This window comes from Mesitornis unicolor, unplaced genomic scaffold (genome assembly GCF_000695765.1).
Source record: "Mesitornis unicolor isolate BGI_N332 unplaced genomic scaffold, ASM69576v1 scaffold42073, whole genome shotgun sequence".
In the NCBI taxonomy this organism is placed as follows: Eukaryota; Metazoa; Chordata; class Aves; order Mesitornithiformes; family Mesitornithidae; genus Mesitornis; species Mesitornis unicolor.
The window spans coordinates 3,360-19,845 of NW_010177546.1; the positions used below are offsets into that span (position 1 = coordinate 3,360).

The 16,486-nt window shown below is 40.1% G+C and overlaps 1 protein-coding gene across 1 annotated transcript in view; it reads right to left on the reverse strand.

Annotated features, from left to right (window-relative positions):
• Window positions 1-204: 204 nt before the first annotated feature.
• Window positions 205-16,486, reverse strand: part of FAM171A1 (family with sequence similarity 171, member A1) — a 36,387-nt gene continuing 20,105 nt past the window's right edge. The window contains exons 6-9 of the mRNA XM_010182121.1: window positions 5,902-6,018; window positions 3,297-3,411; window positions 441-2,745; window positions 205-367 (exon numbers count right to left, since the gene is read on the reverse strand). Coding sequence (XP_010180423.1) covers window positions 1,056-2,745; window positions 3,297-3,411; window positions 5,902-6,018 — 1,922 coding nt within the window. The 3' untranslated portion in view covers window positions 205-367; window positions 441-1,055. The remainder of the gene's footprint in view (window positions 368-440; window positions 2,746-3,296; window positions 3,412-5,901; window positions 6,019-16,486) is intronic.

Genomic DNA, 16,486 nt, shown 5'->3' on the forward strand with positions numbered 1-16,486 from the left:
ATTTTTCTTTTTTTTCAAAATTTTTCTAGACACATTCAGTCCACGTGCTCGGTCTATAGTCCATTTTATATGAGCATGATTAGCTCATATGATTCCAGAGGAAACCAACAATATATACAGTCAATGAAACTATCTTCTGGGCCCTTTTAAATGTATTCTAAGTCTACCCTGGCTAAACAGAATCCACAATATACATGATAGCTACAGAATACACTGTATGGAAATGAGAAATGCTCAGCACAAAATGGGACTCTTGGCATGCAGCTTAAAATAAAAGGTAGAAGTTCAGAAGTTTATAAAATCCCAAATGGGGTCAATTAAAAGGAGTTAGCAAAAGAAGGGACTGTTCATTGTTACTGTAAAAAAGGCACTTTGAGTAAATGGGACCAGAATTGGAGGAATCTTAGTTGACGCAAAGTTCAGTTTGGTTTCATAAAAAGGCTTCAATGCTAAGGGATGCTACTCAAGTTTCCTGCAGTTTTACATTAAAATAAATTGCTGAGTAGTTTATAATAAAGGACATAAAGTGTTTACAACCAACTTGTAAAATTAAGAAAAGCATAGTATAGCAAAATATTACTAAAAGCAGCAATGCATAGCCTTTGTTGAGATAATGCACAATTTTGGACACCATGTGTCAAACTCCTGTTTTTAAGATACTTTCAGTAGCATTATCAACATAAAATTGGCCTACAAAACAAAAGCTTTACCAGCTCCCATTCATAAGGAGATTGAGGTCATAAACCAACCAAAACAATTTGTCAGTATTTTCAACATCCTGGATGACCAATATCAAGTATATGGAATAACAATCACACTCTTTGTTCAGCTGTCTCACTGGAGGCAGCTGTTAAATCAGAGGAATGATTTTAATTCTTTTCTAACATTTACACAGTAATGCATTTAAGTTCTTTCAAATGTTGCTCACCACAGTTTGTTTTTCTCTTTTCTCTCCACAACAAAAAAAACCAAAAGAAACAAAAAAATCAAGCACTTCCACAGAAAGAATATTTGGCAATTTTATACTCCACTGAAGGGTGGATTTTCACAATAGCTCACTTTAGATTGAAAGTCATTAGTGGTCTTTCCTCACGTTTCTGCCAAGGACTCTTCTTATCTTCACCTTGGTCATCTTCCTCATCCTCCTCATCATCTTGAACTGATGTTCCATGTTCAGGACTAGTTAATGGCTCTGGTTTGGTGTCCACAGTTCTCGTTTCCTCCTGCAGGCTGGGCAGCTGCACACCACTCCTCTTACTTGTGCCTTCTAGGAGGCATCGTAGAGCATTGTCCTCGGGGCTACAAACTGCTGTTCCACACTCGCTGCCGCTTTGGTCCATATCATCCAAGTACACAAGTTGCGTGTAAGCTGTGCTATCTGAAACCTTCCGCTCCCTCTGCTGGTGCTCTTGCACTGGTGGGTGACTCTGTGATGCAGACAGATGATCTCTTCCCTTTCGGGCAGATTTTGGTTCATTCATGTCAACACCAGAGTCCAAACTGGCATCATTACTCCCATTCCTACCAGCTCTTTGGAGATCGATGTACGAATGTCTAACATGAGCGTTTGAACGTCCATCTAGAGAAACAAACCATGCTCGAGGATGAGGCAATGGCTTTCCACCTCCCAATTCCATCAACGCCTTTTCTGTAAGAAGCTGCACATCGCTATTCATTTGAGCCAGGGACGCATCGTTAAGTGAGGCAGGAATGGAAATCGATTCAGACATGGAAGCATTTTGTTGACTCCACTCAGCTGCACCTGCATCTTGCAAATGTTGCTGAGATATTGCTTGGGATGCCAACTGCTGAGGTTGCAGCTGTTGGGGAGGATGTGGAAAAAGCCGCGCATGAGGGTTAGGAAGCTCAGCCTGAAGTCTTTCTATATCAATCTGCTGGTCAGCTGGGACAACCAGTGGCTGGCTAACAAAAGGATGCTCTCCTGGCAATTTCATGTAATGACCTGGGATGACCAATGCAGGCAAAACTTTTCTGTAAACACTGTCATTGACTTGGTCAACAGAATTGCAGCAGATTAACTGACCTGGTCGAGGGAAAGACGTAGGTCTTTCGAGGTGATCAACTGAACGAGACATCATACAATCTGCAGGTCTGCAGTCCAGCAGCTCTTTTTCAGGGGCTGAAGGTGTGGGGTATATTTGTTCCTGAATATTGTATTTACTTCCAGTAGCAATATGGTTCATAGATACTTGAATTTCTCTCTCTTGCTTTTCAAATAAAGGCTGAGACAGCATAGCATTGTAACTTCTCCTATACTCATCTTTGACAGGGGACTCATAGCCTTCAGCTGTTTCTGTAGATTTTCTTGGCTTTAAAGGAAAACTATCTGCTGATTTGTGGTAGTCTTGTCTTAGTGACCCACTTGGAGTCAGGTCATCCAAGGAAATTCTGCTCTTGTCTCTCTCCTTGTCAGAGAGCAGTTCCTCCTGGGAGCTGAACTCCTGGGAAGTACTGAATGAGTGTTTGAGCATAGGTGTATGCATATCTGCTTCTCCGCTAGGTGATACCATCTCCATGTGGACAGCACTGATTAATTCCTTTGCACCTGAGTTTTCAGTGTGTCCATTGCTAGCAACACACAGCCCACCAGGAAATTCTGACTCACGACGTGAAAATATTAAATTTATATGGGACATAGAGGTTGCTTGATCCTTCTTAGAAGCATCCAGAGCTGTTGAGAGTTGCAGTTTCTTATGATGCTGACGTGGTCTTAAACATTTTCTTCTATAAAAGCCAGTAACAAAAGAAGTTACATATTTGTGACTACTGTACACGGAAACAAGAGCAGCAAGTGTGTTTTAATGGGAGATTTTTAAGCAGTGATTAATATTAGGGGAATTGAGCTTTTATTACATAACCTAACAATTAAAAGCTTATCCCAGAAGTGAAGATAAAGAAAAACTAATGTCAATTGGGAAGTATCTCAAGCACCAATTACAAATTTGAGCCAATGACTAGAGGAGGTAAATACAAAATCACTCATTAATATACAGTGGCTGATAGAAGTTTTAATATATTCATTTTAATATAAGACTAAGAAAAAGATTGCTTGCAAGTGCAGAATAGCTATAGTGACAGGTATTTAGGCCTATGCCCATGTATGATAGGAGGCTTTAGAACATCTTACAAGGGAAACACAGGTACAGCTGTGTGTGCTCCCCCCCCACCCCAGCTCCTAAAGTAAAAATATATCAATACAAAAGCCCTGAATTTCATAAGCACAAAAAACCTTGTCTTTTCAATGTGAATTAAGTAACCAGGATAGTGAATCTTACCTGCAATAATACAAAAGCAGACACAGCAAGACTAGAAGTATGAGAGCCATCCCTCCTAAAATGGCCAAAAGAAACATTGTGTGATAGCTGGTAATGTCGTGTGTTACAACGGGACCTGGAAGGCCAGAAAAGAGAATTTAGACCTGTAACACCTGCACACAGGGAGAGGAACAACACTTAAATGAGGGAGGGACATCTTCCTCTGTTGTCAGGGTGCTAAGTGAGCAACATGGCCACACAGCCCTGGTGTCTACTGAGCAGACCATCTCTGGAGAAGAGAGCACGTTGTGGAGAAAGCATGTGCTGGTTTTCATGACCACAAGTCCAAACAGACCATTCTGTAGAAAAGCAGTTCGTTTCAATGGGAGCATGCATCAGTGAATGCTGCCTTCAGGTGCCGATGCCAACACAGTGCAGCAAAGCTCTGGTTGCTGGAGAAAAGCCATCACAGCACCTGTCGGCACTATAATGCACGTAGCAGCCCTGTGGCCAGCAACCCCTCTTCAACATTTGTGGTGCTTTGCACTAAATAGCACACACAGTGCAGCACAGGATTTATTGGAAGATGCGTTGGTGCTCTTAAGTCAAGCCAAGCCAAACATGCATCTTCAGTAGCTTTAAAAAACAGGCCACCAGTGCAACAGTGTTCTAACTCCGGGTTTCAACAGTGCTTGGTAAATGTTCTGACATACAAAGCAACACACACACGGACAGCATCTGTTCACAATTATGCACGTGTAACCCTGTTGGTTTGTAAAATCCTTATCAGGATTTTGAAATAAAGGCCCAAATTTTTATCTGCAGGTGAGGAGGTACAGCACCAGCTGACAGAGTAACATGCACATACTGTGAAGAACAGCAAACTTGGCCAACGTTAAGGTTCTAGATCATGAGGTCTGTAAAACCTCATCTGTGGATCTTGAGTGGTCTGCAGAGCCACTGCTAGGAATACAAAGTTCATTTTTGTTATTTTTTTGAAATAAGAAATCTAATTGATTCAACAAGGAGACAAAGTAAGTAAAAATATATTAACTTGATTAAAAATAATATCAAGCATGTTGCATTTGGGAAATCTAAATATTCATACATTCTGTCCTACCACTACCTTTACATAATTGATACTGTTGCTTCAGGACATTAAGCAAAAAGAAGAGAGAAATCACTTGAATTTTTCCAGAAAATTTTGTTCCCATTCTATAAAGTTTTAGGAACCCAGATATAGCTCTCAGAAAGAACGACAAGTAAAATACAAGTAGAAATTCTGCCATACCAGGTAAAGTGCAAGGACAGATAAGCCTTTTCCTCTTAAGAGTTTCAGGCCTCCTAAACTCAAGAGTTACAGGCCAAATTTCATGGCTAATGTAACCTCCTTGCAGTCTGAGACAGAGCAGTACTGGGAGATGTTTGGCTCACAGCAGCTGCTTTTTTCTTAAAGTGCAATTATTTTGTAAAATTCCATTAAATTCAATATGATGGGTTATTCAAATCCGCACCTGCCTCTAAACTGTTCAGCAATGAATCAGCTGAATAGTCCAGCAGTTTCATTTAATATAACCTCAAATAAAAAGCTTGCATAAGGAATAACACAGCAAAAACCTCCAAATGCTCTGCATGTCATGAACCAACTTCATGGCATATAGAAGCAGACTTTAAAAACAGTCCTCATGTTGGAGTTTGTTTTGTTGGTTAGATATAGTTTATTTAGCTTGCACTGCCAAAGCAAGAATGTTTTCATTTCTGCTGTATTTGGTTCTCATCCAGAAAACCTAATAACGAAAATCTGTGAGAGGAGCTTTTTGTTCGATCAATTGGTTCTTTTATGCACAGAGGTATCTCTGATTATTGGTGGCTGAAGAACTAATACTAAGAAATCTGAGGCAGCCACAGACAGAGAAAAGGAAGAGCAAGCAGTAATCATCTCTATAGGCACAGAAGTACATATAATGCCTAGATCAATGTGATTTTCTACAGTTATGCCAAGAGGCTTGCAGATGGCAACCTGTCAACTCATCTACCGATGCCACTCTGCTAATACACTTCATAAAATTTCTATGCTAAGTTATTAATGGTGTAAATTAATTAGTCGCCAAGATGATGCAAAGCGTAAGTCAGGGAAAACAGGCATCTTCAGTGTAAAAGAAAAACAAAGATACAATCAATCAATCAGTCAATCCATTGGTAAAAGTCTAACCTAGGATGATGTCTTAGATGAATTCTTTTCTTTGAGAGTTTCTGTACAGAAACTTTTTCCACAGTTTCTGTACAGAAACTTTTTCCACCTGCTGGGACACCAATGCATTGATGTTACAACTTCCCTCACTTTCTAGCAATGGCTCTACCAGGCAGTGGTGACAGAAATGCATCAAATCAGGTATACTTAAAAAAAATTCCCATTGAAATGACTCAAAGTTTTGAGCACAAGGGTTGCCCCCCACAATCCCCAAAAGATTTTAGCCCTTTACTTTCAGATTTCTGTTTGCTAATAATCCATTATTGATCAAGCTCTGGCATCTCAGATGAGGTAATTCTGAAAAATATAAACGTTATATATAAATGAATAATTACTCAATGCTGGGAATATCAATAAAATTCAACTCCATCTTACCTGGGGTAGTAGGTGACATAGCTGCAACCCAGTAGCCCAGCTGAGGTGCAATATAAGTCCAAGTCAACTGATTTCCTTCTTCTTGTACAAGGCCCAAACTACTCTTCAGCCATGTCCCTGTAAATAACAAGGTGGTAGGAAGGTGTTACAGATTCACCCACAACTTCCTCTGCAAACAAGTGGAAAAGCAAACAGCAACAAAACCTATCAACGTGCTATAGGAGTTGTGCATTTTGCTGTGAAGTGGGAGATTAGGCCTTTTTGTCACCAGCATCAGAGGGCTCCCACAAGCAATCATCTCAGTGGCCTTCCCAGAAGCTTTGTACACAAAAAACATTTAGGATTAAATAAAACTAATAAAGCTTCAAAAAGAGTTAAAGGAAATAATTAGAATCATTAAATAAGAGATTCCTCTTTTTTGAAGGACTGGCCTGAAGCTGATTATATGTAGACTTAAAAACTGTATTTGAAGAGGCACCACATCTCCCAGGCCACTCCTGAGTTCTGCACACCACCTTTCTGTCAGCTCTGGCTGTTAACTTCTGGAAGGCTGAAGAAAATACTTCCTCAAAATGTTGCTTTTCTTATACAGAAAACAAGGTTATGAATGCTACTGCCAATAAATGTATAATTAAGTTGCAACATCACACTGACATAATGTTAGCCATTCAGAATGTGCATGCATCCAGGAATACAGTTTGGTAACGGATGATGAGTTTTTTAAAACATGTTTCTCAAAGGAAATGTAATGGATTTTTTAGAATTATCAAATAATCACTTCAAAATACGTAAGACTGACAATTTTAAAGCAACGTGCTTAAGTTTACATAACTCTTAAGTAGTTCAGATTGACAATCTGCACTAGTTGAGAGCCATTCTACTTTCAGAAGATAAATTCTGTTGCAAGAATTGGGCTACAAAAAACCTTTAGAACTGAATTGGCTGTATATCTTCTTGTAATTCATTAGGACCCCTCATTCTGGGGCTGTAGGAGAAAAACTTCACCTTTGTTTCTAACATATTAAATGTCCAGTGTGGCTTGTAGACTGCTCTCATGTTTCTTCTCTTTGAAAGAAACAGAGAATTGCTCTACCATGCACTGCTGAGAATTAAATAATCTGGTTAAAGGTAACAGATCTGGCTCATGGGTCTGTGCATGAGGGAAGGGTGCTCTGCGTCGCTGGCCCGGACGCTGGCAGCAGTTGCTGGGAAAACACCCAGCACCAAGCGGCATTTCCCAAAGCTGCAGTACAGACTTGGCATTACCAGGGAGTGCCATAACAGGGAGCATTAACTCACTAACAAGGTTCTTCACACACCTTGGTGGCCACTACCAGTACAGCTGATCTGTGCACAGAGAAGGGATAAACCCCTCCGCACTTCTGCAGAGCAGCTCTGCAATTATGTGCAAAGCAGGGACAGTGCTGCATTTACCGTACTCAGCTTCAAATGCTCATTTTAAAGGCAAGCTGCATCTTGTACTTGTGCTTCTCTTTCCTTTAAACAGTCTCCTGCACGAAATTCCCCAAATGGTCATGAGACGCCACTCAAGACTAAGCATGAGCATTTGTGGATGAAAGTCATCTGAACACTTAGCAGTGAGTGCAGAACACAAAGAAGAGGTGCTGCTGTTGTTCTGGTTTGTATTTCTTTAATACCACTGAGATCCTGTCAATTTCCTCTGTGTTCCTTAGATTATCTATCTGTGCAAGCCCTGTACATATGAGAATGGCTTTTCTGAGTATTTCCTCTCTATGACTGCTTTTTCCCCTGTATGTTCAACCTTAAAGTCCACCATCTCTGGCTAATAACAAACCCATCTGAATACAGTTAATGGTTTAGAAAAAGAAATGTTTGAGAAGATTTCTAGATCCAGGTGACTATTATTGCCAGATAATGACTTTGTATTTGCAACCAAACTGACTTTGTGGGCAACAGGGGTAAGGAATTACTGATGTTGTTTTCAGTTTTCCAAGTATCATTTCCAGTCTGTAGAGAGTAGCAATAATCTGTTATTTCATAATGAAAGTCACATAAGAGAAGGAATTTTGATTCACAGTACTGAAAGGACCAACATCTGTGTACACAGATTTGCACATATGGCATCCTTAACTGTTGTATCAGAACACCCTGATGTAGCCTCTAGTTTACCTCTTTTAGAGAAACATTAGCAGGAAGAATAGAACTGAATTGTCCACAGTTATGTGTAAAGTTTCTGGGAAAACTAGAAAAAGAAGATCCATTTTCTTCACTAAGATGACCACTATCCCTTCATATTTTCTACCCACAGACTTTTTGGGAAGATGTCATATTAATAGCCCTGAACCACAAGGTAAAAAATAGCCCATAGCATCAAAAACTGCTCCTATTTTGTCCCTAAAAAGCCATTTGGTAAGAAAACTGCTGTAAGCCTAAACTTCAAATTTGGTTGGTTTTTGTTTGTCTGTTTGTTTTCCTGCAAAGTCTGTACACCAAATAGCCTAAGATAATGGGACTTCGAAAACCGCTGCTTTAGACAGTGAGCATATGCACCAACTATTCAAACACACCACACAACTACATGAAACAAAACTTCAAGACTGAAAGAGATATAAAAGTCCTGATTAAAAAAAAAAAAAGAATGGAAGGACCTGGCTGATGGATTCATCATACTTCCCACGCTTCTTTTACCAACTCCATGCCCTACAAATTCAAACACGAACAGAAGCACATACATATGTAATATAGCAAAGTTCATTACCTTCGTTGCCTTTTTTTTTATAGTTGCCTCCTTGAGCAGAAGCTATTACGGATTCCCTCACTAGGGGGAACTTGTGTTCAGCTAGCCTGATTCACATTACACTGCATTGTAATGAATGCAAACTTCCCAATGCCTCTTTAAAAGCCTTTTGCTCAGTAAAACTCTGCTTGCATAATGCAGCGATCAAGAAGCTAACAGAGGCTGCACTCTTATCGCTGGAGCAGAGCTCAGCTGCCATCCTGCCAAACACGCAGAAGCTCAGATTGCTTGTATTTGAGCAAAGAAAGGAAACCCACTATTTGCAATGGAAGCAAACAGTAGTCTGCTGCACAAGGTCAGTCACGTTTCACTCCTGTCTTCTGCTCATTTAGGTCTCCCATTTGTGCTAACCACTGGATATACTCGAGGAAATGTCTGTATAACACCAGGGGAAAAATGTAATTCCCTCTCTCTGTTATGGACAATTAAGAATTTCAAAAGCGTAACAGAAATAACTGATATTGGTCAACAATACAAGACTGATGAAGCTTTTTTTGATCATACCCTACACATCAGGATGTGAAGACAGCTAGAAAATAACCACTTTTCAAATGGCACTGTCCAAGTTCCTTCATCAGGACACCACCAAGTGGGGGTTCCTGGGAACCATGGATACACAATCCCATCAGCTGCCTTTTTTAATACTTTCCTGGCCCAGCACTTCAGTGACAAATTTGCCTCTTATACTTCCACCATCTCTTACCAGTAGTCCACTGTTAAAACCGCATCCCCCCACATGGTGGAATGAAGAGAATAAAGAACTGCATCCTTCACAACAGCAGCGGCAAAGCAGGTTTGAGTGGAAGCACAAAGTCCTGTATTGTTTCTTGTGTGATCAAATAGCTGATGGGCCTTCAGTATTCTGTAAACCCACTGGCGCATTTCCAGGTCTCTCTCCTATTTCCATCCTTTATAGGTTCTAATATCCTGGTCACCTTTCAGCTATCATTACAAACCAAGCAGTGTTCTTGTAGCTCCCTACACATGACGCCTTGCTGTAATAATGCTGGTGTTGGACCTTCTACCAAGCAAAACCCAGTCGCATTGTACTCACTGGCTATACTCATAGCATTTCAAGCTGTCATAAGTCAGCAAGAATTCATTGCAGTGCAGACTCGAGAATGAATCCCTATCCCATCTCAGATTCTTGCTTGCAGCAGGGAACAAGATGTTTTCCAGTTCTAAAAATGCAGCTTAGTACCCCCTGTGTCCTCACATACTTGCTTTTGTAAGCAAGGGAGGAGACTGAGGGGTAGCGAGTAAAAACTTCTTCCATTTTTCTGTACTTTCCTATCCATTAGCCTGCAATGGAGCAAGGGCAAGCAGCATTTATTTTATTCTGTGGAGGTAGGATTGCAACTGCAGGAGAACTAAGCAGAAGGATTTAGGAGGAAGACAGGTCTTACATCCCTGCATTGGCTAAGTGTTATGAGAATGTAATTTGTTATTCTCCAAATATCCTGTAACATCTACTTTCTCCCCACACCCAAGTTAGCTCAATCAACTAGCTTCACCGCTAGGTTTGTAAGTTTGTAAGTTTTATACATGACATGCAATAATTGTTAAGTAACAAGCAATACGGGATTACAAATAAAAAGCAGTACAAATACGTGGTGGATGTGGTGGAACTGATAATTTTTTTTCAAAACTGACTGTGTAGTTCCAAAGAAAACACGTCAATGCAGCTTTGGAGCAGAAACAGCAAGCTCAGTATCGTTTGTGAGCATTGCATGTTTTGGGCCAATTTGCCATTAATTCTTAAAGAGTGTCTGGTGCTTCACGGAAAACTTCTATATATAGAGACATTCTTACTTATAGATCATTTCTACATTTCTCTTCCTCTTTTTCCTCTATTACTGCTCAGTGGAGCCAATACACCGATACAGGATTCAAGTCAGGGGAGCTGTCTCCTGGCTCAAACTAATGGCAGAGGGAGAACTGAGAAGCTTCTTAACTCTTTCCTCACCAAAAATATGTTTAGCGTTACTGAGTTTTGGAGGATAAATCGTGCCATTTAACAAATTTCTTAAAAAGCTGTTAAAACAGCTGCCTAGCCCTGCTTCATACATTTGACTTAAAAGCAAGGTAAGAGGACTACCATCCTTAACACTACAAAGAAAATAAAAATGAGAGTACTGTAAAAGAAAGACAAATTAGAAAATAATCGAATAAAGAAAGCTAAGCTCCATCTGGCCACAGAAATACACAAATATCAGAGACAAGTTGAAGATTTCAGCAGAGCAGGAGAAATAAACTCTGCTAGAAATGCATCTCATTACTTTGCAGTAACTTTGATGCTGATGAACATGCTTATTTATCCCAGGCAGCTTTTAGGACTTGTCAATGAGGGTAAGAGGGAATTCTCATGAGTAAATTTAACAGCAAAAGGTTTGCACATGAAATCTCCTATTCAACACATGTTCTGCACTAAAAATGCCTTTTTGTAATTTAACTTAGTTTACTTCTAAATCAAATTGGAAAATAGCATTCAGCAAAGAGCGTGTCTGGATGGACAACTATTGCAGAAAAGCCATTACAAAACAGCCATTCTAGACTACTTCCCTGCACAATCAGGTCACTGCATGTACAGCCAGTCTGCTTAGAAGAGACATCCTATCATCTTCAAAGACACCAACGACTCAATGTGACAGCTTGCTGGATCCAAGAAGCACTCATGGATCCGCAGGACATTACTTCCATGTATTTAAAGCTAGACCCTACTATTTTTAATTATTCTGCAGTGAAATCCAGGGCACTGCACATCTATCTGGCTTCCACGCACGTGACCATGGACGCTGACAATCCCGCGCTGCTCCAGCTCAAGCAAATGGCAAACTTCCTACTGGCCTGGTGAGGCAAGACTACGCTTGGTTCAGGCACACCAGGTCTTCTACTCTGGAAGGATGTGCGTGACCCCTATTAAAGTCAAGAAGAAAGGAGACGAATTCCCCTCCTAGCTGTGTCTGCTGGCTGCAAGGTGGTTTGCAGGCTGGCATCCCAGCACAGAGCTGGGCTCTCTGGGAGGGCGTGTAGCACTGCTTACTTTAGGTTTAACTTCCCAAGCCAACCATTCTGGAGTCTCCCAGATCATTACTGCTGCCATGACTTCTGCTGACTTTGACTGCCTATTGCTGATCAAAATGCTTCTGGTAAATGACTGACAAAGGAGTGTGCTGTAGCCAGCAGCTTCCCCTAAGAATAGTCATAAAGTCCAAATATTGCTAGTGTTTGAAAATATGGCAGCTATGACGGGGTTTTTTCCATAAATTACTTTTACATGTGAGCTTTTCATCGGAAACTCTACCATTGATCAAATACTGTTTGTTTTTTAAATTTTGTTTCTTTTATCACAGAATCACAGAACATTAGGGATTGGAAGGGACCTCAAAAGATCATCTAGTCCAATCCCCCTGCCGGAGCAGGAACACCTAGATGAGGTTACACAGGAAGGCGTCCAGGCGGGTTTTGAATGTCTCCAGAGAAGGAGACTCTACAACCTCTCTGGGCAGCCTGTTCCAGTGCTCTGTCACCCTCACTGAGAAGAAGTTTCTTCTCAAATTGAAGTGGAACCTCCTGTGTTCCAGTTTGTGTCCGTTACCCCTTGTCCTATCATTGTTTGTCACTGAGAAGACCCTGGCTCCATCCTCGTGACACTCACCCTTTAAATATTTATAAACATGAATGAGGTCTCCCCTCAGTCTCCTCTTCTGCAAACTAAAGAGACCCAGCTCCCTCAGCCGTTCCTCATAAGGGAGATGCTCCACTCCCTTAATCATCTTTGTAGCCCTACGCTGGACTCTCTCCAGCAGTTCTCTGTCCTTCTTGAACTGAGGGGCAAAGGTGATAGGATCATCCTATCCCACTCAAGCAGGGAACCAAAATTGTGCTATTTACAGCATGAATGATTTCCATCCAGTAGATTTGACAAATAAGAGGATTTAATTGGTCAGAGAACAAATTAAGCATAATCCCATTATATGAATTTATTTTTATTCACAAGATTATCTTCCCTGGACAAAAGAGTTTTGGAAAGAAAAGAAATACACTTTTAATTATGCTACTTAATAGCATAGACATTTCAAATAAATATTCCTTAATGTGAAGTGCTGTTCTTTCACCACCTATCTCTTCTGTGGTGTCTACAATGTCTTGTAAGATTGCTCTGCTTAGGCAGAGATTCTCAGTTAAATGGATATATATGTGTCAAAAGGAATGAGGCAGGCTGTTATCAGACAGTGTGGGACAGCAAAGGATATTCAAAACATACTAATAGTGTTTCTAGAAGTAATTGATTCAGACACTTCAAATGGCAATGTTATTATGGAGAGTTAATCAAGGGCAAGTTTGTGAAAATAACTTCTTAAAGTGTGTTCTGACATAAATTGTAGCTTTTCATTCTACCAACTGAAAGCTGCTTATCAGTTTTCTTCTTCCAACCAAAAATCACCTCTAATCTGCATCAGCATGGGAACCTTTACTACAAAAGGATGAGTTTTTTGGTTTTACTTTTGTTTGTTTTCTAAAAAGCTAAAAGCCACTGAAATTGGAAGTTGAAAAATTCCTTCTTGAACACTGGTAGAAATTACTCTCCTTCTCCCTCTCCCCTAGTACATACGGGTTTAAAAATTCATAGTATTTAAGTTAATATTACAATTTTGTTTTTGGAGTTGCTAAGCAACATCAAAAAATAAACGTCCCTGCTCTGAGCTCATACCTCTGTTATTCTTCCACTCTTACAGAATTTGTTACACAAGCTTTGCAGGGCTAAATCCTGCTACTGCTTCAGCAGCACCACCATTATTTGGTGTACTGTAAGGGAAATGCTTTTAATGTCATACCTTGAAGATTTCTGCAAGGAAGTCTAACAGTTCAATTTATTACTTACTTACAAGTCTGAGAAGCTCTGTAGTTGTTGCCATATCTACTCACTTTTCCCCTTAAATCACCCGTCAACTGTTTAAAAAAGAACACGGGAGTTTTCATTATTTAATATTTTTAATTACATCTGGGCAGAAGGCAGGGCACGCTGTCCAGAGAACTGCTTGCATTGCTTTGGTCCTCTCAGCATTTCCTTGCAGAATGACAGAAGAGACTTATTAAAGAAAATTACTTCCATATGTAATTACTGGTTAATAATTATATTTCAGAAGGAAAAGCTTAGTTATGCTTTCTGGACCATCATCTCTAGTAACTGGTGTATGTGAAAGATACTGCCTTTAATAATTGCATGATTAATCACATTCACAAAATTATTAGAACAAGTAATGAATAAAAGCACAATGCAATTAGAAACACTGCATGGCTTTTCCTTCATTCAAACTCTCATCATGCTCCCATCCCAATGCTGCAGAGGAAGGTGGTCCCGGGTCCTTCTCAGCCCCACCCAGACACTTCACACTCCTGCTCCATGCACTCCTGCCTGTATTTCCACTAATCCCCAAGTCCTCTCCAACTCAAGCAGATGCACAAGCACAAGTTGTTTCTCCCCTTCCTGTAATTTTGATGTCCACCTCTTCCCATCTTCTACTGCATGCCTTCTGTAGGTGGAGCTATAAGCCATCTACATGACACACCGTAAAGGCTCTTATTAAAACCTGTTCCCGGAAGCTATACTATTTGTTTCCAGCTTTATTTCCTTGACTATATAATAGTAGATTATTTGTAGGTATCACTTCACTTCGGCATCAACTTGATTCTTTCAATGTCGTCTAAGGCTCCATCATCACACCATACCATGTCTGCTTTGCCACAAATGCAACTCAGATGGTACGTGAGGTGGGGAGCAGATCAAACAACCCATTCACATCATTTTCACATGTGTAAGCCCCGACATCCGTTTTAAAAACAAGATACAAAAAAGCAAGCACAACTGCCTCCTGTGATCCACGACATCTCTTCAGAGGAATCGCGATAGTGAGAACATAGCGAGCTACACTGTGAGGCATCGGAGAAAGAGCTTCTTTTCCTTTCACTGCTGAAGTCTGTCTACTACTCCACAATTATATCTGCACCTATTATGTAGGCATCATACATGGTAAAAAGCTGGGTTTAGTAGCTGCCATTTCTATGGCAACCCACAAAATATGAAATACTTTGAGAGCAGTTAGTTAAAAATCTGTATTCCTCAGTGTATTTAGTCTTTTAGAATAATTTAACCTTCACAGCTGAGATAAAAAATGAAGTAAAAATCAAGTTGTCAAGGAATTTGTACACTACAGAAATAGTGTAACTATGAACTTTGTGGATGCTTGGTTTTCTCCTTGCAATTTGCAAATAAATCTCCATATTAGCAGTGAACCTGATCTAGAATCAAATGTTCTGGGTCATCAGATGGTACATTAATACATAAAATCATGTATTAAATTAAAAATTTTGAGGGCAGGGAATGTGTTTTCCTGAACATGTCCATTTCTCACGTGTAGAAACCCTAGTAAAATCCTATCCAAGTTCAGAGGCATGGACTCATACCCACTGTCAGATCAAGCCACAGACTGCAGAAGTTTTTGTTAAATAATGATTTTCTGCCTGTGGTAGCAATCAGAATTTAACCAAATCCGCAATGAAAAGGAATAAGTTTTATTTTTAAACTATGAAAATGTAAGTCAATGTTTTCTTTAGGCAGATTATCGTTTCGACCACATAGGAAGCTTAAATCAGAGACTGACAAATCATCTTACTTCCAAATAACGTGAACTAGACAGGGAGATGTGCAAAAACCCACTTACAGTTTCTGCCTGACAGTAGCTGTTGCTCTCTCCCCATAAACTATGAACAAAAACTAAACATCATTTCACCCTTATGAAATACAGCAAAACCATACTGCAGTTAAGTTTAAGTAGGCACCAAAACCATGTAAACATAAGTATATCCTCACGACTTCTTTTGAGGACAGAAAACATTATTTTCGTTTTACTGAGGAAGGAACATTGGGAAATTCTGACTCCACAAAAATCAATGGAAATTTTACCACTGAAGGCAGGACGTCACCCAGAAACAGTAAGAACCAGACTTTCAAATGTATTTAGGACCTATTACAGCATTAAATGCACTGACCAAGCACAGCAGAGCACATAACGTACTGTGCTTTATAAAGCTATAATAGAGTTCCCCGAGATACTCTTCTCCATATTCCACTCTCACTTTACATTAATACATGGTTGAGAACTAAGGCACTGGGGAAACATCCTCCTCTGCAAAGCAGCTAGTAATTTAAAGACAACAAGGTCACGTCAAAGATGTACACCAAGTGTTCAAGGAGGAGGAAGAACAGAGAAACAGTACTCTGAACTTCATTCACACAGTGCACAACGTGCAACACGTTTTAAGGAGGAGGAGCAAAAGAGTGGAGATTTAGCCCCTTCACTCCAGAGTCCTTCACCACACAAGGTTGAAAACAGTGTTGAAAATATTTTCCTGTTATTTGGTGGGATTAATAAAGTAGCAGATGCATCAACATTGTCACTGAAGAATTAATGCCATTTCCATATTATGAACTCTGGAGTAGTTGGTAATATTTTAAAGTCCTCCGTACAGCTCTAGATGAGGATCTAGAGGTCTAGGTGCAACACAATGTCTCCATACTGCACAGGATGAAACTGAAGACTTGAAATGGAGAATGCTGGTCTTACAGTTTCACTCACTGAATCAAATGAAAACCAGACACCTTAACATAAAGCATAAACCATTGAAATGGGGGCTGAGAAGAACACAGCTGAGCAAGTGCTGTGTTATTCAGTCCAGCTGGTGGGAGCTGGAAATGATACAGGAGGTACAAAGTTTCATTTCTACTGGGATCTGTAGTATTCA